Source organism: Centropristis striata, chromosome 9 (genome assembly GCF_030273125.1).
Source record: "Centropristis striata isolate RG_2023a ecotype Rhode Island chromosome 9, C.striata_1.0, whole genome shotgun sequence".
In the NCBI taxonomy this organism is placed as follows: domain Eukaryota; kingdom Metazoa; phylum Chordata; class Actinopteri; order Perciformes; family Serranidae; genus Centropristis; species Centropristis striata.
This window is the reverse complement of record NC_081525.1, coordinates 5,370,427-5,396,844: the sequence shown is the minus strand read 5'-3', so window position 1 is coordinate 5,396,844 and position 26,418 is coordinate 5,370,427. Positions and strand designations below refer to the sequence as shown.

The 26,418-nt window shown below is 37.8% G+C and overlaps 2 protein-coding genes across 3 annotated transcripts; one reads left to right on the top strand and one right to left on the bottom strand.

The window, feature by feature from the left end:
- Positions 1-6,202: 6,202 nt before the first annotated feature.
- Positions 6,203-8,488, bottom strand: rangrf (RAN guanine nucleotide release factor). The gene is made up of 2 exons (XM_059341296.1): positions 8,464-8,488; positions 6,203-8,336 (listed from the first exon to the last, which is right to left on the bottom strand). Exon 2 carries the CDS (start codon positions 8,311-8,313, stop codon positions 7,744-7,746), a length of 570 nt encoding a protein of 189 aa, XP_059197279.1. The 5' UTR covers positions 8,314-8,336; positions 8,464-8,488; the 3' UTR covers positions 6,203-7,743.
- Positions 8,489-10,395: 1,907 nt separating this feature from the next.
- Positions 10,396-26,076, top strand: vamp4 (vesicle-associated membrane protein 4). 2 transcript variants are annotated; one of them, XM_059340534.1, is made up of 9 exons: positions 10,399-10,613; positions 12,143-12,290; positions 13,041-13,142; positions 16,460-16,506; positions 17,342-17,392; positions 19,662-19,762; positions 22,410-22,489; positions 23,162-23,213; positions 24,039-26,076. In XM_059340534.1, exons 2-9 carry the CDS (start codon positions 12,288-12,290, stop codon positions 24,062-24,064), a joined length of 462 nt encoding a protein of 153 aa, XP_059196517.1. In that variant the 5' UTR covers positions 10,399-10,613; positions 12,143-12,287; the 3' UTR covers positions 24,065-26,076. The 2 variants fall into 2 exon arrangements, with proteins under 2 accessions (XP_059196518.1, XP_059196517.1); XM_059340535.1 differs by lacking the exon at positions 12,143-12,290 and having other exon boundaries at positions 10,396-10,613.
- Positions 26,077-26,418: the final 342 nt, after the last annotated feature.

Below are 26,418 nucleotides of genomic sequence, written 5' to 3'. Positions count from 1 at the left end.
AGCTGGCTTGCAGCAGAAAAAACATAGTGCTTCCTGTAATGGTTTCTCAGTGCTAGAAGAACATCTCCTTGTGTGTTTACTTGAGCCTGCAATGGTTTCATTGCCTGTAATGCTAGATCTCTTCAGAGCTCTCTTCTCGGCTCGTTGAACCTTTGTCTTGTTGAAGGCCAGTCTACAAGACTGATGCCACCTAGCTCTGTTGGTAACAAAAGCAGCTTCAAGTCCATCTTCATCTAATTTATTTATCTGTATATTTTTGGGTAGTTCATTCAGTTCTTTCATTCTCAGGAGACTTTCAGCTAATGACTTGTATGCACTCCCAGCATCCTTTCTCTTTGTCAGTGTTGGGTCAGTTAGCATGTCATTACGATGTTGTTGACAGAGGGCACACAGTACCCAATTTATATCCTTTTTAGGCTTCTTAGACGTTGAGGGTGTTGGACGCCCTGATTCTTTTAGCCGAAACTTCTTTGACATAGTCAATTACTATCCACCACTATCTTTTGAATATTGTATGACCTGCAACAATAAAAACAAAACACATTTAGACAGAGAAAAAAAAACTAAAATTATACTAGGGCTACTTGTAGCAGGTGACTCTTTCTGGCAAAATCCTTGTACTGAGGTGTGTGACTGTGATGGAGTTATAAAATACATTTAAAAAAAGAAAAAAAGAACCACATGGGCAAAGGAGACATAAAATGACATATAGTGTCTGTGTGCGTGTGTGTGCCTGTGTGTGTGTGTGTGTGTGCGTGCGCAGAGAGAGATGTCCACATTCCACAGGACATAATTTAACAGTGTCTTATTAAGCTTTCACACCCAACAGCCACTGATACATGTTCCAAGCTAACTAGCTAGCTTAAGTACCTATTTTTGCTATCTTGCTAATTTACTTTTCCGCCAAGGCCCATGATGATTGTTTTTCTCTTTAGCCTTTATGATGTTCATAGCATATTTTATTCATAATTATAACAGGTGAAATAAAATATTTAGACATACCTTGATAGACAGTCCACTTGCACAGCTCGATGGCTAGCCTGATTGTGGTGGGGCAGAATAACTGAAAAATAACTGAAAGAGTGTCTGTGGTGGGGCAGAATAACTGAAAAATAACTGAAAGAGTGTCTAACTGATTTTTGTTAATTTAATATGTTGCATAAATACACAAACGTAAATTAAAAAATGTAAATACGTTTGTATATTTATTTTACATTTTTTAAATATTTTAAGAAATAATTTAAATATTTTTTGTAATTTTAACGAAGAAAATGACTGCTATGGCCACTAGGGGGCGAATTTGCGATGGCCTAATATACAGATTTGTTTGAAACATATCCACCAACACATCCACCAAATTGTGTGCTTCTATCACAAAATAAACAATTCTTGTGATTTATTGAGCTAATCCGCCCCACAGGGGATGCACATTTTTGGGGGGTGCTACCCACACGTTTAGCCCCGTTGCTCATTCCATGAATGCACGATCCTTACAAGCTGTACCTCGTTGTAAAGGTGATTAATCAGGCTTTCCAACAATATACAATTCATCACCAGTTGGTATTATTAAAAGGGCAGTTTTTATTCATAATTGATTTATTTGGATAACAAATGCCTGCCACGGCCACTAGGGGGCGCTTTTGAGGTGGCCCAATATCCAGATTTGTTCGAAACATATTCACCAACACATCTACCAAATTTCATGCTTTTATCACAAAGTGAACGATTGTTATGAAATATTGAGCTAATCCGCCCCACTATATCACTTTTTGTATCAGTACACTTCTAATGCACTCAATAAAACAAAACAACATGTGTATAATGACTGGTCAGTAACATTAATATGACAGACCTACAAAAAGCACACACATAGAGTCACTATAATAGATGCAAATATACAGTATTTACATGGTCAGACCACACCTAGACATAAATACATATGTATACACAGCATACACCTACACATAGCTCACCAACAACCTATGCTGAAGTTAACATTTACTTATCCATACTTACACATTGCATATACACGTGTACGTACATATCTGCAGTAGAAAATATAAAGTGCCAACAAATAATGTATATATATATAGTACAGGCCAAAAGTTTGGACACACCCATCTCATTCAATGCGTTTTTCTTTATTTTCATGACTATTTACATTGTAGATTCTCACTGAAGGCATCAAAACTATGAATGAACACATATGGAATTATGTACTTAACAAAAAAAGTGTGAAATAACTGAAAACATGTCTTGTATTTTAGATTCCTCAAAGTAACCACCCTTTGCTTACTAGAATATAACACATGTTTTCAGTTATTTCACACTTTTTTGTTTAGTTCATAATTCCATATGTGTTCATTAATAGTTTTGATGAATTTACAATGTCAATAGTCATGAAAATAAAGGAAACGCATTGAATGAGAAGGTGTGTCCAAACTTTTGGCCTGTACTGTAAATATATATATATATATTAGGGTGCATCAAAAAACACAATTCTTGAATTTTGATATGGCTGGGTGCTAAAAGTGTTCCAATATATGTAGAAACAACACATGCAAAATATTTTCCCAGTACATGATGATTTAGGGGTGCCACCGCACATCTGTTTTTGTTGGATAAAGTGGTTAACAGTGCTCAATGGTCGCCATGGAGATCTAAGGTAAACAATACTAGAGCTCAAGAAAACTGAGGTAATCTTTCTGTTTGAGGTGATCTTTCTGTGTTGGGTATGTATTATTACATATTACCATCATATCTGTAGTTGTGTCTTTGTATACTTATTTATCATAAGTCATTTAAGTCATATTTATAGGTATTTAGACTATGTACAGTTAAAATTTGAGTATCTACTATCACATGACCATAGGCCACTACTACTATTGCCATCACACAGACCACAGACCAGTACTCCTACCACATGATCACAGACCAGTACTCCTATCACATCACCACAGACCAGTACTCCTATCACATGATCACAGACCAGTACTCCTATCACATCATCACAGACCAGTACTCCTATCACATCACCACAGACCAGTACTCCTATCACATCATCACAGACCAGTACTCCTATCACATGATCACAGACCAGTACTCCTATCACATCACCACAGACCAGTACTCCTATCACATCATCACAGACCAGTACTCCTATCACATCACCACAGACCAGTACTCCTATCACATCATCACAGACCAGTACTCCTATCACATCACCACAGACCAGTACTCCTATCACATCACCACAGACCAGTACTCCTATCACATCACCACAGACCAGTACTCCTATCACATCATCACAGACCAGTACTCCTATCACATCACCACAGACCAGTACTCCTATCACATCACCACAGACCAGTACTCCTATCACATGATCACAGACCAGTACTCCTATCACATCACCACAGACCAGTACTCCTATCACATCACCACAGACCAGTACTCCTATCACATGATCACAGACCAGTACTCCTATCACATCACCACAGACCAGTACTCCTATCACATGATCACAGACCAGTACTCCTATCACATCACCACAGACCAGTACTCCTATCACATCACCACAGACCAGTACTCCTATCACATCACCACAGACCAGTACTCCTATCACATCATCACAGACCAGTACTCCTATCACATCACCACAGACCAGTACTCCTATCACATCACCACAGACCAGTACTCCTATCACATCACCACAGACCAGTACTCCTATCACATCACCACAGACCAGTACTCCTATCACATCACCACAGACCAGTACTCCTATCACATCATCACAGACCAGTACTCCTATCACATGATCACAGACCAGTACTCCTATCACATCACCACAGACCAGTACTCCTATCACATCATCACAGACCAGTACTCCTATCACATCACCACAGACCAGTACTCCTATCACATCATCACAGACCAGTACTCCTATCACATCACCACAGACCAGTACTCCTATCACATCACCACAGACCAGTACTCCTATCACATCACCACAGACCAGTACTCCTATCACATCATCACAGACCAGTACTCCTATCACATCACCACAGACCAGTACTCCTATCACATCACCACAGACCAGTACTCCTATCACATGATCACAGACCAGTACTCCTATCACATCACCACAGACCAGTACTCCTATCACATCACCACAGACCAGTACTCCTATCACATGATCACAGACCAGTACTCCTATCACATCACCACAGACCAGTACTCCTATCACATGATCACAGACCAGTACTCCTATCACATCACCACAGACCAGTACTCCTATCACATCACCACAGACCAGTACTCCTATCACATCACCACAGACCAGTACTCCTATCACATCACCACAGACCAGTACTCCTATCACATCACCACAGACTAGTACTACTATCACATCACCACAGACCAGTACTCCTATCACATCATAGACCAGGGGCGGCTGTGGCTCAGTTGGTAGAGCAATCGCCCACGAATGTCGGTGGTTCGATCCCTGACCATGGCAGCCACATGTCAAAGTATCCTTGGGCAATACTGAACCCCAAAAGGCCCACGATGCTGCGTTCATCAGTGAATGAACTCCCAATGGTGGCAGGTGGCACTAGTGTGAATGGGTGAATGAATGAATGAATGAATGAATGAATGCGCCATCTGTAGTGCAAAGCGCTTTGGATAAAATCTCTATATAAGTGCAGTCCATCCATTTACCATTTAGACCACTACTACTATCACCATCCTTGTACACTACTACTATCCACTACTACTATATAGTGCAGCAGGCAGTTGAGCATGACCAACCAACAGCCAAACATTGCTGCTGCAAATGCAAGCTAATCCCTGGGTAGGACGGTTACTCTTGGGTGGCGGGTGGAGAGACATATCTGGGGGGAGACGCACTGGCTAGGTTCAGAGTTCAGGTTCCATTTCCTCTCTCTTTCTCCCTGGTGATGTTGTTCAGTGGAGCAGACTCTGGCACAAGTTTAGTTCGTGTCAGCTCTTACCATTAGGCCCTGTTAGTTGCCAGTGAGTTAGCCACTAGAGAGGGTGTCTCAGTAACGTCCCTTGTGTTAAGCAATAAAGTCAATTAAACTTTATATGTGTGTCCAACATCCATCACTGCTGCACAAAATTCAGGGTAAAGCCATGTGAACATGTCCCATTGACTTCCATTCATTTCGTCTATTGGACAAATGAATGGAGAATCTTGAAAGTTGAATTCTGGGAAATGCCCTTGTTGCCCAAAGGGCAAACAAACAACTTTTACTTTGATAACCCTATAGAACATGTTAGTGTATAAAAGTTCACTGTACTCAACATTTCCAGGTCAACCTTTTGGCAATTAGACCAAAAATTGCACATTTTTCGAAATTTCACCAAAGTTCATGTGTTAGGTGGCACCCCTAAATCTCAATGGAATTCCTCAAAACTTTGCAAAAGTCATTTTTATGTTAAGTGGAACAAAATGCAAAGCCAGCCAAATTGATATTTTGAAATTAAAAATTCCCATTCAAATTTGATGCACCCTAATATATATATATATATAGACGTATAATACGTCTATGAATGATTATTCCTTACTGATTAATCTCTCAGATACTTTTTTTATTAATAAATTAATTGTTTGGTCTATAAAATAGTGAAAAACATCCTTCTCAGTCGATCGATTGTCAAAATAGTTTGCAATTATTTATATTCTATTTATATTGACCCATCGATTAGTCAACTAATTGTTCCATCTCTTATGCATACCTTTACATAAAACAGCAATGCCTTACAATAAAAAATAACGGGAAGATATTACTCTGATCTATCAAAATCTTTGACATATCCAAGGCTGTGATAAAAAATAACTCAATTTTTTTTGTTTTTTCTTTGAAAAACAGTGCCATCATATAATTAAACTGGCATTTAAGGGTTAAAATCCTCATTTTTTAAAAAATTTTTGGTAGTTTTGAGCAGGGGGGAAGTTGTTGAAGAGGTTTATGCAAAAAACGTAGAAAAAAATAGAAAAAAATATTAATCTCTAAAGTATTCATGGCATTTTTTTGGAAGTGGACATTTTCAGCCCGAAGGATCTGAAAGTGTAGTAAATTTGTATACAGTGTATTATTGACCCATTAGAAAAATTAAAATTAAAATGTAAAAATATATCAAGAAAAAAAAACTTCCAAAAATCATGTCATTTGCAGTATCACAGCCAAAAATTTTTGGCAAAACAGAAGTGAAAAATGACAAATATGGCTGAAAATGTCCATAGGGGTCCCAGAGGGTTAAGAGCATCTTTAACCTACAAATAAATCTTTATCAGGTGATACAAAAACAATAAAATGGTCCAAGATTTTTTATCCAAAAAATTTAATATGACAAAAACTATATTCTTATGACATGTTTGGTTTTTAAATTCATTTTTAGATATGCAGATAAAGTCAACATCAATGGCAAAACAGGACGTGTATGTCCTGGCAGCAACTGGACCCCTGCTTGTAGGAATTGCTTCCAGAACTTTCAAGTTCGGGACCCAAAGCATGCTGTGGGCCTGATTCCTGTGGTAAAACACAGTCCTAATTAGGGTTGTCAAAAGTATCGATACTAAAATGTTGTATCCGGATACGATACTAATTTTCAAAAGTATCGACTTTACCGTCTGTGTTTGACCAACAACGAAAATATGATGCCAAGTCCCCAGAAGCTATGAAAATAAACAGAGCTTTTTCAACAATGTAATGTTCATGTTAACTGGTTTGGCTAGTGTCATTTAGTTTATTGTTATGTGTGTAAAGCATAGCCAAGGAAGGAACACTTAAGTTAAGTTATTGTTTTTTGTTTTTTTTTATCAAGCTTGCCTAATATTGTGCACAGCATACAACCTCAAAATATTGTTCTAATTGTTATTGTTTATTGCAGGGGTGTCAAACTCTGGCCCGCGGGCCAAATTTGGCCCGCAGTGTAATTTTATTTGGCCCCCGAGGCAATACCAAATTATTATATTATTATTGTAAATTAATGACATTGATGTGTTTTTTATTTGAAATTTGATTTTGCATGTCTGCACTATTTAGTTATATATTGTATGTTTATAAGGGTGGCTGGTTCCATATTTAATGTTCAAGCAAAACATGTTTGGTATATATTAAAAGGTTTATTTCTTCAATGTTGGCCCGCGATTTTATTCAAGTTTTAGATTTTGGCTCATTGTGTATTTGAGTTTGACACCCCTGGTTTATTGTATTTATTTATTTTTTGCACTACCTCAGAGCTAAAGCTTATCATCAATTTCTGTGACATTTTGGGGTCTTTGTTTTTATCCTTGTGGTATCGAAAATGGTATCGAGTATCGAATATTTTCCAGAGTATCGGTATCGAGTTGAAAATTTTAGTATCATGACAACCCTAATCACGGTGCACATACATTACAATGACTTACTAAAAACTAAAGGACTGTTGTTGCTCTGCTGCTCTGCTTGCCAAACCTGAATAAAAACTCTTCATGTTGGGCTCTCTAAGTCTCCTCAACATCTGCTCTGACAAGGACGACCAGTTTGTGGGGAAAAAGCCAAAATGGACCTGAACAGATTCCGAGAAAAGAATCGAGGTACGTTTCTGGGATCTAAAGGTAGAATATCTCACAAGAACACAGCCATATCAGTATTGAGTTGAAAATATTATAGTATCGTGACAACCCTAGTCCCAATGTGTCTAAATGTGTCCCATGCTGAGAAAGTATCCGATGTTCTACCCAAACAGCCCCGGGTTGTGCAGAGTCAGAGTCTGCAACAGGCGCTGGAAGTGCTGGACTGTCCACGGCTCTCTGTGTGTCTCCGACGAGGCCGCGCTGCTGCTGTGGGGGCTGATTGTCTGCGGGTCATTGAAGGTGATCAGGACTTCTGTGGAGAACTGTGGCAGACGGAGCAGACCCAGGTGAAGGGTCACTGTATTCCTCGCCTCTTCGTTGAATTTGGACACACACTGTGTCCCAGTCAGCATCCAGGCTGAGCTGCAGTCTGACAGGGACAGCTCGGATTTGGACAGAGACACAACAGTGGTCACCTCAAAAGCACCTGGCTCTAAAGCCTTGTTACTGCCTGCGATGTCTTCAAAGTGATACCTGGCGGCGTCCTGGTCTGCCACCTGGCCCTGGTACTCCACCAGCTCCACGATCAGGCTCTGGTCGGTGTGTTGATGGGCAAACACCTCCTGGTTGTCCGGGATCTCCCTCAGCTCACTGACGTCTTTGGCGCTGTGAGGGAGGACGGCTGACAGCGCTCCTCCAAACAGAGGATGAGGCTGATCAGCACGCTGCATCTCTCTGGGAGGACTGTGAACAGCTGGAGACAAACAGCGACAAACACAGAGTCTTAACTACCTCCCGTTATTGAAACAGTTATTATAAAAACAATTCTGACTCAGAAAAACGTAATAATATATGTGTACACAAAGCGTGATAATCCTCACCAACTAAACCAAAACTCTTTTCCGGTTGAAGTTTGTCTTCTTCTTCTTCGTCTTCAAATTTAGGCACGCTACATGATTGTCATGCGCACTGCTGCCACCTACCGGTGAGGCAGACATATAGCCGAAAACAGAGTGGTGAAGTTCAAAGTTAACCCTCTATGATACGCATTATGATGCCAGTTAGGAAAAAAATGTGAGTGTTTTTTGTTGTCTTAAAATAGACTAAATAGACATAATCTAAAATAAAATTTTGGGGGTTTGTTGCCCGTAGGCAACATTGTCCCACAACGGTGCACAAGTGAAAAAGAAAGTTTTTAAAATTAATTTTAACATAATTTATTGAATAAACATGTGTAAAGGATTCAGTAGCTTCAACAGGGTACAATACATAACATTTTAAATTTAAAAACATTATAAAAGGAACTTTTTAAACAGTCTAAGTGTATCAAAACTATCACAACGGTTTACTCATCTATCAGTAGGAATATATAGTTTTCCACATGGAAAAGGGCCAGAAAATTAAGTTTTGAGTGTTTTTTTGAATTTTTTGTGGCACAAAATGGCAAAGTTGGGTGTAAAAAATGACAACAGTTCCTTCTGACATGTATTAGAGTAGAAGTAAAAAGTAGCAGAACATTTCAATACTCAAATAAAATAAAAAAGAAATGGTTCACTTGAATTTACATGTATGCATTTATTTGTAGAAGTCCCAAAGAGTTATATATTATGTAATATATTAATATTCATATTTTTTTCAATTAGGGATTGGTAGCTATATCTGATATCGTCACACTGTTAAAATAATTGCCTAAGTGATTTTTTTTGGTCAAAATTGTTTTTTTTGCCTAAATCATCTCCTCATGACGCCGGCCACCTATGGTAATATCGCCTACATCCTCAGTTGATCAGATCATGTGATTTTACCCCTTTAAGATAATGGCCTATGTCAAGTGTGTGACTTAAGCGGATTTATTATGCCTAAGTCAAAATAAAATGTGACTTAGGCAATTTTTTGAACATGCCTTTGTGACTTAAGCAAGATATGGTAACACTTTATCTTGAAGGTGTCTACATAAGAGTGACATGAGCGTGTCATAAACATGACATTGGATGTGTCATGAACATTAATGAAACTTTGAAGTAACATTAATGCTCATGATACTTGTCATGTCATGTTTCTGACAGGCTTGTGTGACTCTTATGTAGACACCTTCAAAATAAAGTGTTACCATATCTTGCTTAAGTCACAAAGGCATGTTAAAAAAATTGCCTAAATCATTAATTTCTCTTAAATTACATAATTTACACACAGTGTTATTACTATGCCAATAGCCATCCTTTGTTACATCCTTTTGAGTGAAATGATCAATAAATGTTATATGTTATAACATTTTTCATTTCATTTAACAATTTTTTTTGTGTTCCCTGCAAAACTTGAAAAAATGAGTTATGCGATTATTTTAACAGGGTGACGATATGTAAATAACACTAATGACGATGAAGTCAAATATTTTTCATATATATATATATATATATATATATATATATATATATATACATATATATACATATATACATATATATATATATATATATATATATATATATATATATGTATATATATATATATATATACATATATATACATATATATATATATATATATATATATATATATATACATATATATACATATATACATATATATATATATATATATATATATATATATATATGTATATATATATATATATATATATACATATATATACATATATATATATATATATATATATATATATATATATATATACATATATGTATATATATATATATATATATATATATATATATATATATATATATACCGCCTTTCCCATAGACATCTATGGTGTCAAACATCTGCAGCGGTCCCTCTCCTCCAGCTGTTTGACTTCACTTCCTGGTCAGCTGATCCAGACGCAGAAGAGACAAGAGGACCGCTAGCATCCTATAATGATAATCCTGTCTCCCCGTCCGGACAGCGTTTGAAATGAAAGTGACACAACTGTAAAGCCACCTCGAGCCCTGAACCCCCTGGAATAACACCTGAGCATCTGTGTGTCTGTGTATCACCAGCATCCAGCGTCGGATCTTGAGGAAACCAGCAGGTAGCTAGCCACGTTAGCATCCTTAGCTTAGCTTAGATGGGTAACGTCAGCTAAATTTGTCAATGAACTAGCTGGATTAGCTATTTTAGTAGCTAGCTGTGCTGGCGTTTACATTGGCCCGTTCCACTTGAATTATTGCGGTGTAATAATGTCGTAGTTAAAAGTGTGACAGACATTCTGACGTATTTAAATGTATGCTAACAAACAGCTAAAGTGATTTAAAGGCTGCGATATAACGTTGGCTAATTAGCTAATATTCCTGATAGCATATGTACTTCTGAGATGTCAATTCCATTTTCAATACTGGCTACTTTAAGGATTCCTTGTTACAGTCATTATATCAGTTGTAAAAATAAATAGCTGTAACTTGACTCAATGAAAGCAGCAACCTTTTTTTTCCTCTAAGAGAAATTCCAATCAATACATTGATTGCTATCGTTAATAATCCCCAGTGGTTATCATGATGCAATTTCCTCTGTTCTTTTGTCCAAACCTGACACTAAGCCTTTATTTTTTGTTTAATGTTTATATCACAACTTTGATATCGTCACCCTGTTAAAATAATCGCCTAAGTCATTTTTTCAAGTTTTGCTGGAAACACAAAAAAACTTCACCAAAAGTGTAACATATGACATTTATTGATCATTTCACTCAAAAAGGATGTAACAAAGGATGGCTATTGGCATAGTAATAACACTGTGTGTAAATTATGTAATTATGTAAGATATGGTAACACTTTATTTTGAAGAGTCACACAAGCCTGTCAGAAACATGACATGACAAGTATCATGAGCATTAATGTTACTTCAAAGTGTCATTAACCCATTGAAGCCTGGAAAGCGGATACGTCGTTTTGTAGTATTTGTATAAGCTCTCAAATACTTTTTGAATTTCATTTCTATCTGCTACAGAGGCTGAAAAATCTATTATTTAGTAGAAGCGTTGACACTTCTGTTGAATTTCCAGAAAAACTTCAGGTTTTAGGGGCTTATTTTAAAATCGCCCAGAGGTTTTACAGGCAGTTTTAGGCGTCAATGGGTTAATGTTCATGACACATCCCATGTCATGTTTATGACACGTTCATGTCACTCTTATGTAGACACCTTCAAAATAAAGTGTTACCAATATTAGTGTCAACAATAAAACACTGATAAACTAAACTGATAACTAAACAATCTCCCTCTAGCTCTTCTTTGCTGGGTTCTTATCTGATGCCTATGAATGTGGCAAATTGTCAAAGAAATGATGATCTTAAAATAAAATCACATGATCTGATCAACTGAGGATGTAGGTGAGTTTACCATAGGTGGCTATGAGGAGATGATTTAGGCAATAAAAATCCAATTTTGACAAAAAATGACTTTTAGGCGATTATTTTTAACAGTGTGACGATTTGAATCCAGCAGTGCTCATTCTTATGAATTGCATCTTTAGAAGACTAGATTACCTTCTTCTGCAACCCTAACATGTTAGAGTTGGCTTCTCCTCTCTCTCTCTTTCTGTGTCTCTTCACGCTGTCGCTGCTTCAGAGCAAGCCCTGTCCCCTGCTTCTCTTCACCTCTGTTTACTGGAAAGTTCCTCTCCTCTCCTGGCTACTGAACGGCCTTTTTCCAATCGCAGTGCCAGGAAAGGACGCTGCTGAGAAATCCACAGTGTCAGACTGAACTGGATTCAATGGTATAAGTTGTATTGTTGGACTGAGAGGTGGTTTGTGTGTGTGTACCAGTGAGACTGCTGTGTTTCCCCTCCCCAATGGTTGCAGAGGGACCTGAGGGTCGCATGTTGTTCACTTCAGAGTCACAAAGGCACTTTATTGAGGCGCTGTTGTGTTTTGTTACATACAGTGCTGGGAACAAGTAACACCCAAACACAGACTCTAGGGGGTATAATTGGAAGAACAGCATGTTTTCCACATCCGAAATGGTTGGAGTTTTTCACCCAGAGGCACACAAAGCAATGATGACATTTCCTTTCAAAGCTAGTGAGACTCTGTGCCTGCTCACACCAGAAATACCAGACATTAAGACATCTCAACAGGATATCTTAATATTTATTTCTGGCATAGGAGTGGAGAGGAACATTATTTCACAGCTGGATTAATGGAAGAACATGTTCCAGAAGTAAATATTCGATTGCACGGAAACTTAATTAAATCAGCCCTGTGACTAATAATGAAGTCACGCTGGTTACCAGGCGGTGTTGGTCTCATTAATGCAATCATCACTGAGCAAGTTTAGATTTCGGGTCTCACTCTCTTCATACACTTAATGCTTTGTCCTTATTGTGGTTTTGCCTGCAAGTTAAATCACTCACTTCTGCCTACGCCTATTGAGTACCGGTACTCTCATTTAGAAGGACCATTATGGCTTGGTGCTTGTGTATCGAAGACTGTCCTTGTTATGATTTTCTTCTTCTCCTGTCCTACAGAGGGAGCCAGATCGGGAGGAGCAGCCTGAAGACAACATGCCCCCCAAATTTAAACGACACCTCAACGACGATGAGGTCACGGGATCCATTCGCAGCGAGAGGGTGAGACACGATGGAGGCGAGGGAGTGGTGCTGTTTGAGTTTTTAGTTTATTATAGGGGTGCACCGATTGCAATTTTCTTGCCGATCACCGATTTTTAACAATTTTTTTTATTCATTTAAAAAAAAAAAATGAATTTAAACAAAACACAACACAAATGGACAAACGCAGTAAAACAAAAAACAAACAAAAAAAAGAACGACAACAAAATCACAAAACCAACCTAAATAAATAAATAAAACTACAATAATAAATAAGAACTTTAACACATTAAAACTAAACAAGACACAAACAAACATCAAACATAATTACCACATAAAACATACAGTGAATTTGAATATTAATCAATTTAGGTTGCTTATTAAACGTTATTTTGTTTTGGAAGGTTATATTGCTAATAGGAATGGTGATGTTGGACGGTATTTGGAAAGGTGGGAAAGGTTTATTGAAGTGGAAGGCTGGCATTTAACTTAACCCTTTATTATTTTCTCTTAGGTTATCAAGTTTACTGATATACTGTATGTTTTATGTGGTAATTATGTCCGATCACCGATTTTTAAAAAGCCTGACCTGCTGATTCCGATTTTGGCCGATACCAATTTTTTTATAACTCACAGCTTCAATGTTTGAATCTTATTTTATTGAAAAACAATAACACAGCAGTATTTTTCTTTAACAAATAAAGGAAATCACAATGTCTCAGGTAGTTAATAAAATACTGAACTTAAAATAAATAGCAACAATTTACAGGACAAACTAACAAAAGAACTGCAACCATAAATAAAGTGTCCTGAGTTTTTGGTTTCGTTATAGTACAACATACACAACACAGTCATGCAGAAATATGCGTACGTGCAGACGCACTTTCAGACCTTTGCGGAGGTAGATAATATCGCTAGATAAGATCGGTTTGATGAAAAGAATCGGCGATCCTGCAAAATTAAGGAAATCGGTGCCGATCGATTAGTGCACCCCTAGTTTATTACCTTTATCAAGATGTAGGGATGGGTAATATTATGATTTGGCTTTAAAGGTTACATTACAGTACTTACCTGACTGTTCTAGCTACTCTATTATTTGCATTGGCCATTATATCTAGTTTTTTTAATCAAAAATATTATTTTGTAAATATTTAGTGAAAGCACCAATAGTCAAGAATGGGCTGGGACAGGGGAGCACCTGGTGATTTAGAAACTGACAAGTTAGTTTGTTGTAATCAGGATACAGTTTTATTTGAAATGTTCAATATAGTCCAAAACAGATGTTGACAGAAGATGCAGATTTCGCTGTACGTTGTTGATTTAAATAGTATTAGTGGAAAAGCTGAAGGAAAAGTGAGGGAATGCACGAAAGAGAGCGGACCTTTGAAGGAAGTATAGTGCAGAAACTCCTGGAGCCAAATGTCTGGTTCTCATCAAAGTGACCATCTCCTCCGACCCACCTCCACTTTCCCTGTCCTCCCCCTGAGTCTTTACTTTGCTCAGTCCTCTGTTTCTCTGTGAAATCCTGTTTGCTATTGCGTTGAACTGGGATCAAAGCGAAGCTTAAGGGGAGACTTGCAAAAGAAATCGCTCCCTTCCACCTTGCATGCTTTCCCTTCAGTATCCTACCTCCTGCCCTCTGATAATTACTACCAGTTATTCCTCATGTCTCACAGTGGAAAGAAAGAAAGACATACAGAAGGACATTGTTAGTGGCTCAACTTGTAAAGTTCATTATTATCATATGGCCACCATTCCCTCAGCTTTTTTTGCAGATGCCAGTGTATTTACAAGAAAATGAAATGTATATATTGGCTTGGCATTGGCTTGCAGCTGTCAACATTACAGGGCAGCCATGAATTTTCCTTCTCTCAGCTCTTTGTAGTAGCAGGGTGTCATGATTGTTAGAAGGTGATGACCATGACTGCTTAACTTAACTACTTCTGGATACTGTAATTCAAACGTTTTGCTTAGAAAGTAAACTAATAAAGATGAAGATCTTCCTTTCCCAGTAGCAGGGGATACAGTCCCCCCTCTCTGCCCTCCAATGAGAAACAGACTCACTGTCTGCTTGGACCAACTCTCCTGTGAGAATTTACTGTTGCTGTCCTCACTAATTCTCTATGAATAGCATTTACACAGGGCACTTTCTGCCCCTATTAAAACCATCAGTCGTTCAGGCATGGTTGTGATTATGGCTGTGTTCTTGTGAGATATTCTACCTTTAGATCCCAGAAACGTACCTCGATTCTTTTCTCGGCATCTGCTCAGGTCCATTTTGGCTTTTTCCCCACAAACTGGTCGTCCTTGTCAGAGCAGATGTTGAGGAGACTTAGAGAGCCCAACATGAAGAGTTTTTATTCAGGTTTGGCAAGCAGAGCAGCAGAGCAACAACAGTCCTTTAGTTTTTAGTAAGTCATTGTAATGTAAGTGCACTGTGATTAGGGTTGTCACGATACTAAAATGTTCAACTCGATACCGATACTCAAGAAAATATTCGATACTCGATACCATTTTCGATACCACAAGGATAAAAACAAAGACCCCAGAATTTAACAGAAATATTTTTATTAACAAGAAAAATGCAACATGTAAAAATTAACAGAACAGAATATTTTCTCTTAGGTTATTAAGTTTACTGATATACTGTACTGTATATTATGTTTGTTTGTCTCTAGTTTTAATGTTATTTAATGTGTTAAAGTTCTTATTTATTATTGTTTTATTTATTTATTTATTTATTTAGGTTGGTTTTGTGATTTTGTTGTTGTTGCTCTTTTTCTTTCTTTTTTTTTCTTTTTCACTGTGTTTGTCCATTGGTGACTTATGTTGTGTTTTGTTTAAATTAATAAAAAATAAAAAATCAATACAATTAAAAAATAAACAGAACCACAGGTTAAATATTTATAATAAAAAACAGTTGTGCAAAAAGAAACTGCAACTATGATAACAAGCTTCAGATACTCGATACTTTTGAAAATGAGTATCGTATCCGGATACAACGTTTTAGTGTCGATACTTTTTTGAGTATCGATACTTTTGACAACCCTAACTGTGATAGAAGTGCATTTGGAGGTACCTGCTCTCTCAAGACAGACAGAAAAGGCATTTATTGATCACTACAGCAGCTATCTGTGTCCCTGGAAGTCAGTTATAAATCTCTGCATCAGCAAGACTAGTTCTGAGTGCCAGGGATGTACTTTGTTTAGGCCTTTTAGCTGACAAAATGCTGCTACTGGACCTTGTTCCTGAACCAATTCCAAGATCATTCAAATAACTGTCATTCATTATCCAGAACTTATTCTTATCTGAGCTCTGACCTTTTTCCTCTTTCACAGAGGAACCTACTGGAGGAGGACTCTGATGAGGAGGAGGACTTCTTTCTGTGAGTTTGTTTGTATTCCATATCACGGATGCACAATGTATATCAAGTCAGCAATGGGAAATGTATATTATCATGCATTATTCCATAATGAAATTATAGCTGATAAATCATCAAACGGAAATTGCTTTCATTGACTTGCAGCATCTAAACACCCTTATACAGTATGTGGTGGTTATAAATAAATGAAATATATTAAAAGCACAATTATGAAATTTGCCATATCATATCGTTCACGATAATATCGGTATATATTTTTTTTTTTGTTAAAAAAAATGTATATCATGATATTGGCAACGTTCCTACTTCATGATGTAGTGGTTAAAGTTGTTTTAATCACAAAAAGCTACTTACTCCCTGTAGCTAAACACATGCAGCTTTCAAAATAAGAGCACATGGATGTGTTAGCAGAATCCACCACAGAATTTACAAGAAGACTGTCAAAATAAGATGCCTTAAATAAAACATAAAAGAACTTTTATTCTCCTTTACAAAATTTCATTAAAATATGCCCCCCGGAACCCCTAAATGGTTATTTTTATTATTTGCTCATACTCAAGAGTAATTTTTTTTGTACTTGGCAACTGTTGAGATTTGCACTTCAAACTACATTTTAGATTTTTATTTATTTATACAGTCTAAAAAAAAATAATCATATTTTCTATATCTTTTTAAGTATTTCCTAATATTGTCAAGAATATTGTTATCGCAAAAATAGCCTGAAATATCGTGATGTTCTTTTAGGGCCATATCGCCCAGCCCTAGATGAGAGAAATAATACTAAAGATTTAACAGAAAATCAGCAGCAAAATAAGTTGTCTTCATCCTTGTTTTTCAGGAGAGGACCCACGGGACCAAGATTTGGACCTCAGAATGACAAATTCAAGCAGTAAGTTCGCCCACAATGCACATAACAACAACTTAAAGCCGGAGGTGGCAGTAGTATTTCCAGCACTCTTGAGTTTTGGTGTTGGTGTTATGTAATCGTGGCCCTTCATGTTTACCAGAAGCTGCAGGTTTATAGCAGATTGTGTAAGAGAGTGTGCAGGTTATTGTGTAACTTTCCCAAGACGCCCGGCCCCTCTGCAGTCTGTTTCCACATTAACCTTCAGTCAGAGACGGACAGAGAACAGAAGAGGTTATTGTGAAACAGTCCGGCACCCACACTCTGTTCATACCAAGGTTATAATAATTTTATAATAGATTTTTCATTAGTTTTAGTTTTAATTTCGTTGTCAATTTTTGTTTTCAAATTCAGTTAGTTTTAATTAGTTTATACAGCGTGTTTGCTAGTTTTTGTTTAATTTGTTTGTTTTTTTTGGAAATGCTTAGTTTTAGTTCAGTTTTAGTTTTAGTGTTAATTTTAGTTTTTTTGTAATGGGGTATTTGTTGGGTGCTAGATTCAAAAAGGTCACAATAAATGTTTCCTTTATTTCCTTTGTCTGATCCATCTCAGCCCCAATAAGTTTATTAAGTCATAAAACCAGATAGATGCTGGCATTTAACTTAACCCTTTATTATTTTCTCTTAGGTTATGAAGTTTACTGATATACTGTATTTTTTATGTGGTAATTATGTTTGATGTATGTTTGTGTCTTGTTTAGTTTTAATGTGTTAAAGTTCTTATTTATTATTGTAGTTTTATTTATTTATTTAGGTTGGTTTTGTGATTTTGTTGTCGTTGTTCGTTTTTTTGTTTGTTTTACTGTGTTTGTCCATTGGTGATTTATGTTGTGTTTTGTTTAAATTAATAAAAAAATAAAAAAAATAAATAGATGAAATAGATTTCATATCAACCAAATAGGTTTACGTATGAAAAACGTTGACAAAGACAAAAACGAGGGACATTTTCACTATAATTTTAGTTAGTTTTAGTTAGTTTTGTAACCACAAAATATTTTTTCAATTGTAGTTTTCATTATTTTGTTAGTTTTCGTTAACTATTATAGCCTTGGTTCATACTTGACGGATTGTCATTGTTATAAACACCTGAAACTAGACGCCATCAATATAGATTCTAGGAATGTTGTTTGCACATTGCTCAGTCTCTTCACCTCTGTGTCTGAACCCCTGAACTGAACTGATTGTGTTTTGCTCCGGCTAGGATTTTTTACATTAATTAATACCATCTTCAACCTGCAATCAAGCTGAGGTCCAAGACTGATAATTCCCTGCAGGTCCTTGTCTGAAACAATCAGTGTAATAGTGCTGGAAAATGTGATCAGATGTGAGAGAAAACAAATTCCTTTGTCTTGTATCTCCCATATGAGCATCACTGCTTCTTTTTTGTTTGTTGCCAATGTCCTCCCACACTCTAATACTGCATCCCTCCAAGAATGACTTTGAAATAAGATGAAGAAGAGGAAGGGTAATCTGGACTAGTCATGCCATGCTCAGGTATGAGTACCGTGAATGAAGCAAGGATTTGAGCAAAAATTCTGCAGAGACTGAACAGGTGCAGACAGGTCACCATGAGGCTGAAAACCATCCGACAGGCTTTTTATTGGCTGCCAACTGGACAAGTTTAGATATAGAGAGGAGAATATTGTGGGGGAAAAACAGGTGTTTGGACTGCAGCGGGTTTATAAAAAAAACAGAAAATCATTCCACGACAAATCTTTAGTTTAATCATATACAGGTACATCTAAAAAAATTTGAATATCATGAAAAAGTTCAATATTTTTTGTCAATCATTTCAGAAAGTGAAACTCATACATTATATAGATTCATTACGTGTAGAGTGAAATATTTCAAGCCTGTTTTTCTTGTAATTTTGATGATTCTGGCTTAGAGATAATGAAAACACAAAACTCAGTATCTCAGAAAATTAGAATATTGTGAAGAAGTTCAATATTAGAGTCCACAGTCAGAAGCCTGACATTTGTGTTTAAAATATCCTTTTTTTATTGATCTTTTGTAATATTCTAATTTTCTGAGACACTGAGTTTTGTGTTTTCATCATCTGTAAACCAGAATCATCCAAATTACAAGAAATACAGGCTTGAAATATTTCACTCTATGTGTAATCAATCTATATAATATACGAATGTCACTTTCTGAAATAATTGACAAAAATGATTTGAGATATTTGAGATGTACCTGTATGATTCGTGTCTGTTATTTCTGATTCTATGTCTCACACTAATGCGTGTCCTCAGGGTGCAGTCGCAGGTTGATGAGGTGATCGATGTGATGCAGGAGAACATCTCCAAGGTGATAGAGAGGGGCGAGCGGCTCGACGACCTGCAGGACAAGTCGGGTGAGTTACAGCGGGATAGGGCGTGTTTTTGTGTCTCTTCACATGTTCGAAGTGTGTTGTTGATTTACAAAGTTTTACAAAGTAAATCAAGTTAACGCAAACTCTACAGGGATTGTAGAACCTGATAATGTAATAAATTCCCGATAATTTAATAACCCCGATAATGTAATAAAAATCTGCACTTGAGTCCATTGAAAATGTAATAAAACCTGATAATGTAATAACTTCCCGATAATGTAATAAAGTGCGTTTCCCAATAATGTAATACACTTTTTTACCAATAATGTAATAAAGTATAACACCAAGCACCTTTAGATATTAAGAAGCTGTTGAATGCATCCGTGTGTCGTCATGGATACCTCGTTTGTGAAAAACGGATGAACGGGTCAAAAGTTAATAAACATTCAACTTTGACCTGTTGGTGGCGCTAGAGCTCTTGAGCTAGAGTTGATACACAGTATCACCACTTGAACCCAAGTAATGGGTGGTCTGCTGTTAAATTATTACAATATTGGGGAATTATTACATTATCAGGACTTGCGAAATGAAGGCTAACCTGATAATGTAATAACCTCCATTAATGTTATACTTTATTACATTATTGGTAAAAAGTGCATTACATTATTGGGAAATGCACTTTATTACATTATCGGGAAGTTAATACATTATCAGGTTTTATTACATTTTCAATGGACTCAAGTGCAGATTTTTATTACATTATCGGGGTTATTACATTATCGGGAATTTATTACATTATCAGGTTCTACAGGGATTCTTTCATCTGTGTCCGTTCGTTTAAATACGACAAGTATCTCACTGCTCTTGCGACCTATAAAGCACTTGTGTCCTAATGGACTCGAACTTAACCCTCGGCACTTACTCTTGCTATGTTTCTCGACTTCATCCTTGCTTGTGCTTGTGTGCTCACATATGGTTTAAGGCTTATTTAAGGATTATTGTCCTCACTCTATGTATTTGTGCATTTGGTATGCTAATGGTAAACTTTCACAATGTGAATCCACTTTCAAAAGAAATGTTCATGAGGTCTAATGATTCTGTCCATTTTAAAATCAATAGAGCAATGAAGGTTCAGGTATGCCCTCAACCTGGTTTTTTTTTTTTGCATAGAAATGTTAGAATTCCAAATTCAAGCAAGAATAGAGAAATTATCAGCAATAATAATATTTGGCGGTTGTGTTCAAAGATGTGTTACATTTGCCGATTCTCTGTCAGTCTGTTGAATAATTTAATTAAAGAGACAGGCGCTAAAACAGTGTTTCTTGAGCATTAAAGCATGTTAATGTGTAATTGTGGAAACCCAAATACAAGTATGGACCTGAAAATGAGCATGATATGTCTCCTTTAAACTTGGACTACAAGTAAAGATCGCCAAATTGTCATAAAATAGTGAAAAATGCTCATAGAATTCCCATTTCCATTCGATTAAACCTTGCAGAAGAAACATTAAGTTATAAAAACCACAGAAACATTAACTTTGTCGGTCAGTAGTGGGTGCCTGCATGTAAATCCGCTCAGTACACTTCAAAGGTGTTAATGTGATGTCCAGATTTAGTGTTTTACCAGGTGTGTCTGAAAGCTTTTGACAGGTCTCACACTCTCATTCACACAGCTCCATTTTTTTTTACTTGGCGTATATCAAGTAGGTGTGTAGAATGTGTTTAGCTCGCTCCGTTACTCAACTTCACACACATGCACAGCTTTCAACAAGACATGCACAGCTCTTCTTCTTCTCCACAGAGAAAAAAAACTAGTGCTTCTGCGTCTTCCCCGTCTAAAAGCCTCATCACGACATCCACACAGATGTTATATAACTGCTTCTCTCTGTCCTGTCAACCTGCCAACAGAGACAATGACGCACATCTGGAACACATTTGTGTGTGTTTTGCACACACAAATGTCTTTGTGTACATGCAAGTTTTGCAGGTTGCGTGTCTCTGCAGTGTGTGTAGTCCTTAATAGGAGTCTTTATGTGAGCAATATATATCCTGTGATTGACACTTGCAGTTTGCTCTCTGATCCGTGTGCAGGTAACCTGTCGTTAAATTCTTTAAGATTAACAAGCATCTTCTCAGAAGCCTCGTCTGAGCGCTTCTCTTTGTAGTAGTGACGGGTCGTTAACGGGCACATGGACGTGGAAACGGCAGACACATGACAGAAACAAAGACTCTAAAGAGGGACAGAGGCTTGGACAAGCACAGTGCTGCACGCTAGGGAGCCGTAACTTCCCTGTTAACATGCATAAACATCAAGTTAACAACAGTATCCAAGAAACAGAGAGCCGTGTGGGTGAGCATGTTGGAGAGGAATATCACGACAAGCACAGAAGGGAGGAAATGTCTTTTTGCTCTGTTGTGTGTAAATCCAACAAGTTGTTGTTCACCATTTAATACCAGTTCTTAAAAAACCCTGTGTGATGTCACCAGCAGAGCTACGGCTTACATAACTTTAACACATCGTAACTGCACATGCACGACTCAGAGCCAGGTACTTTTGAGTCACCTTATCCAGCATCAAAGTCTCAAAACAATAGTCTGGTGATTGTTTACATGGTGATTAACAGATGTGTTTGTTTTTTTTTTCCCTCCTCACGTGTCCTCGTCTGTGCTGCGGTCACGTCACGTCCCAGAGAGCCTATCAGACAACGCGTCTGCCTTCAGTAGCCGAGCCAAACAGCTGCACAGGAGGATGTGGTGGAGAGACATGAAGGTGGCTGTCTGTCTGTCTGTCTGTCTGTCTGTCTTTCTCTCCGTCTGTCTGTCTGTCTGTCTTTCTCTCCGTCTGTCTGTCTGTCTGTCTGTCTGTCTGTCTGCCTGTTTTTCTGTCTGTCTGTCTGTCTGTCTGTCTGTCTGTCCGTGTTTCTGTCTGTCTTTCTTTCTTTCTGTCCGTCTGTCTTTCTGTCCGTGTTTCTGTCTGTCTGTCTGTCTGTCTGTCTGTCTGTCTTTCTTTCTTTCTTTCTTTCTTTCTTTCTTTCTTTCTTTCTTTCTGTCTTTCTGTCCGTCTGTCTTTCTGTCCGTGTTTCTCTCTGTCTGTCTGTCCATCTGTCTGTCTGTCTGTCTTTCTTTCTTTCTTTCTGTCTTTCTTTCTGTCCGTCTGTCTTTCTGTCCGTGTTTCTGTCTGTCTGTCCATCTGTCTGTCTGTCTGTCTGTCTGTCTGTCTTTCTTTCTTTCTTTCTGTCTGTCTGTCCGTCTGTCTGTCTGTCTGTCTGTCTCTCTGAGTGTCTGTCTTTCTTTCTTACTGTCTTTCTGTCTGTCTGTCTGTCTGTCTGTCCGTCCGTCTGACTGTTTTATGTGTGTCTAACACCTTCACTGTGTCTCCTTATTCACATTGGTGTCCAGTATTATGATACATTGTGTGTAATGTGTGTTGTTTCTCCCACAGATGAAGATGATTATTGCCTTGGTAGTTGTTGCTCTCCTGCTCATTATCATCAGTGAGTATCACCAGTTAAAAACATCAGCCTCTTTTACACAGATCCAACAATATTGCTGTAATGAAGATCCTGCTTTAATGTTAGAAAACATGCCAGCTCTCAGGACTAAAAGAGACGTCACACATAACACAACAACATCGACGTGTAGAGGATGTGAGTCTATCTACACTGCCCAACCTACATACATTAATCCAGCTATTCTCAACCTTGGGGTCGGGACCCCAATTGGGGTCGAGAGATGATGTCTGGGGGTCGCCAAATCATTTTGGAAGTCAGCTCTGTCTCCACTGTGTTAAAGTGTTCATGTGTTAATGTGTTTTAGTCATTTTGGTCACTTAATGTCTTTTTTTGGTAATTTTGTGTGTGTTTTTGTCATTTTGTGTGTTATTTGGTCACTTTGTGTCTTTTTTTGTGCCTTTTTTGGTCATTTTGTGTCTTTTCTGGTCATTTTGTGTCTTTTTCTGGCATTTTTTTTTCTTTTTGGGTCATTTTGAGTCTTTTTTGGACATTTAGTGTCTTTTTTGGTCATTTAGTGTCTTCTTGGTCATTTTGTGGTCATTTTGAGTCTTTTTTTGGTCATTTTGTTTCCTTTTTTTGGTCAATTTGTGTCTTTTTTTGGGTGATCTGATCTGTGCGTGTGAGATTCTGTTCAGTGAGCTGGGGTCGCGGACAACATGCATGTTAAATTGGGTGTCGCGACTCAAAAAGGTTGAGAACTACTGGAGTAGATATACAAATGATCATTTTGCCGTTGAAATGTTCCTTTAAAATTGCCATAATGTGCAGAACTTGTCCTTAAATGTTCTTTCTCTTCCTCTCTTTCAGTTCCAGTGATCCTGCGATATCGCTAGTGTCTGATGAGGAGGATGGGGGAGAACACTCCTCTTCCTCTTCTTCCTCTCTCTTTCTCTCTGTCTCTTTCTCTCCCTTGCACACAGTCCTCCACTCCAGCTAGGGGGCGTCAGCCAGCCTCCCACGCGCTCCACACTGTCCGTCTCAAGGATCTTGCCCATAGTACAGATCTTATCATTGGTATTTTCACATAAATCTGCTGTGAGATCAGTACTAAGGACTCGGTTTGATCCCTGGTTTTTAAGCTACAGAAAGGGGACTCGGGAGACTTGTGGGGATATTTTAATGCAGTTTAGGAGGACATGCTGACTCTCAACCCTCTAGTCAATGTAAAGGAGTGCTCCGTGCCATGATAGAAGTCACGTGCAGGGCCCTGTCTTTGCGTTGACAACAGGGAAACTCCGTGTCCTGCATATTACATCATATATAGATAGACACTGTAAAGGCAGGGAATCCATGCTGGCTTTCTCTCTTAGTTTAGCTGGTCTGAATCTGCTGCAGCAGCCTCATATAAAAGGCTGCTATAACATTTAGCGAATGAACCTCAGATGTCTACCCATGATTCCTTGTGTGCTGTCTGTCTTCTGAGAGCGTTTATAGGGAACATTTTGTGAACTCAAGCACATTTCGGCGTTCAAAAAAACACAAGGTGAGGGAACATCTGAGGTTCATCTTGCAGAGGTGGCTTCTCTGAATCATCAAAAAGACTTTCTGACAGGAAAGTGGTTTCACTTATCAGGTATGTTTCCTCATCAGTACAGATGATGGGGGAAAGGGGCCTAGAAAGAAAGTCATTTGTTTAGATAACATCCTGCTTTCTAGCATCATTCTCTCATTAATCACCGCTTTCCATTTCCGTCTGCCTCTTGATACACTGCAAAAAAAGAAAAGTTGGGTGAACTCAAAATTTCAAGGCAACAAACTTCGATAAAATTTTCAGTTGGACAATTAAACTAAATATTTTAAGTTTTGTTTTTGAGTTTGCTCAACTCTGAATTTCTCTGGCACGATTGTAACGCCATTATGAATGTCAGCTAATGTTGTGACCACAATTTTGAGTTAGCATTGATACGCTAATGGCTACTCTTGTAGCTGTAACAAGCAGCGCCGCTAGCATCAGTTAGCCGCTAGCATCAGTTAGCAACTAGCATCAGTTAGCCGCTAGCATCAGTTAGCAACTAGCATCAGTTAGCCGCTAGCTTTCGCTAATGACCGAATTTCACAACAAAGAAATAAGAGTTAGCAGAACTATTGTCCCTTGTTTTGAACCCCAACTTAAAGATATAAGTAACAACAACTCACAAACTTGTTTTTGAGCAGACAACTGGCTTCCTTTGTTGTGCTAACTTACATTATTGCCCTGAATATCAGTAATTTATATTTCCAAGTTTTACCAAATTAAATCACTGTTTTAGGCCAAAAAATACAAGTTGGCTTTTTTGCAGTGTAGCTTGTTATACTCCGCAGCAGGACCGTGTCAAACCAAAACATCCGGGTTATGAATGTCTCCTCGGTGCTGTTGTGCCGGGCTCTGGGCTGGTTTGGTCACGGCTGTCCTAGTTTCCCGCTCGTGACATTAAACTGTCTCTCACTCTGCAGATGGTTCTGTTTGGTTTTAATGCTGCTTCCGTCTGTCTCCCCCCCCCCCCCTACTATTTTTAAGTTCTTATTTCTGCTGCTCGCTCAATGTGATGCTCGTATGAATGCTGGTTATTCCGCCGCCACAGCCGGGACGGTTTGTCCTCGCCGTACTGTCACATTACTTTTTAAGCAGGGTTCTTTTTTTAAGTGATGCAAGTTAAAAGTCGAGCTGTGAAACTTAGGTGTCATTGTGTCTGGATTAATTATCTGTATAATAAATTGAAACTCATTGTCATTTTTATTATTTTTAATGTAATTTATTTTAGCTGTAAATATTGATTCTGTAATGATGTACAATACTCTGGCATTGCATTGGAAGACTGTGATATACTGAACCTTTTTGCTCTGAAATAAAGTGATTTTAAAGGGCGCTGGTCTGGTTTCATCTGGTTTGAACTGATTTCCTGGGAGGAAATTTTTATAGAAAAGAAGAGTGAGAATGGAGAGAAAAGTTTAAATAGGTTAATGGAAAGAAAGATGGAGAAAAAACTAATCCTCATGCCATCCCTCCACGCTTAACCACTTTGGATATTCTTGTCCCGAGCTTTCTTTTATCTACTCTCATTACCCAACTTTTTATTGCTCGGTGACTTTACTGGCAGTGTGCAGTCCCACGATGGCACTAAAGTTGGAGGGAGTGGAGGCTGGAAGCGTTATTGTTCTGACAGACGCGCTGCTCTCGTTCTCTCTGGACAGTAGACACAAACACACA

Bases quoted from the DNA above. Each gene is read 5' to 3' on its own strand.
- vamp4 (XM_059340534.1), top strand. The intron at 13,143-16,459 runs GTGAGACACGAT...CCTCTTTCACAG, and splicing joins GATCCATTCGCAGCGAGAGG to AGGAACCTACTGGAGGAGGA. The intron at 19,763-22,409 runs GTGAGTTACAGC...GTCACGTCCCAG, and splicing joins CGACCTGCAGGACAAGTCGG to AGAGCCTATCAGACAACGCG.
- rangrf (XM_059341296.1), bottom strand. From the start codon at position 8,313: ATGCAGCGTGCTGATCAGCCTCATCCTCTGTTTGGAGGAGCGCTGTCA.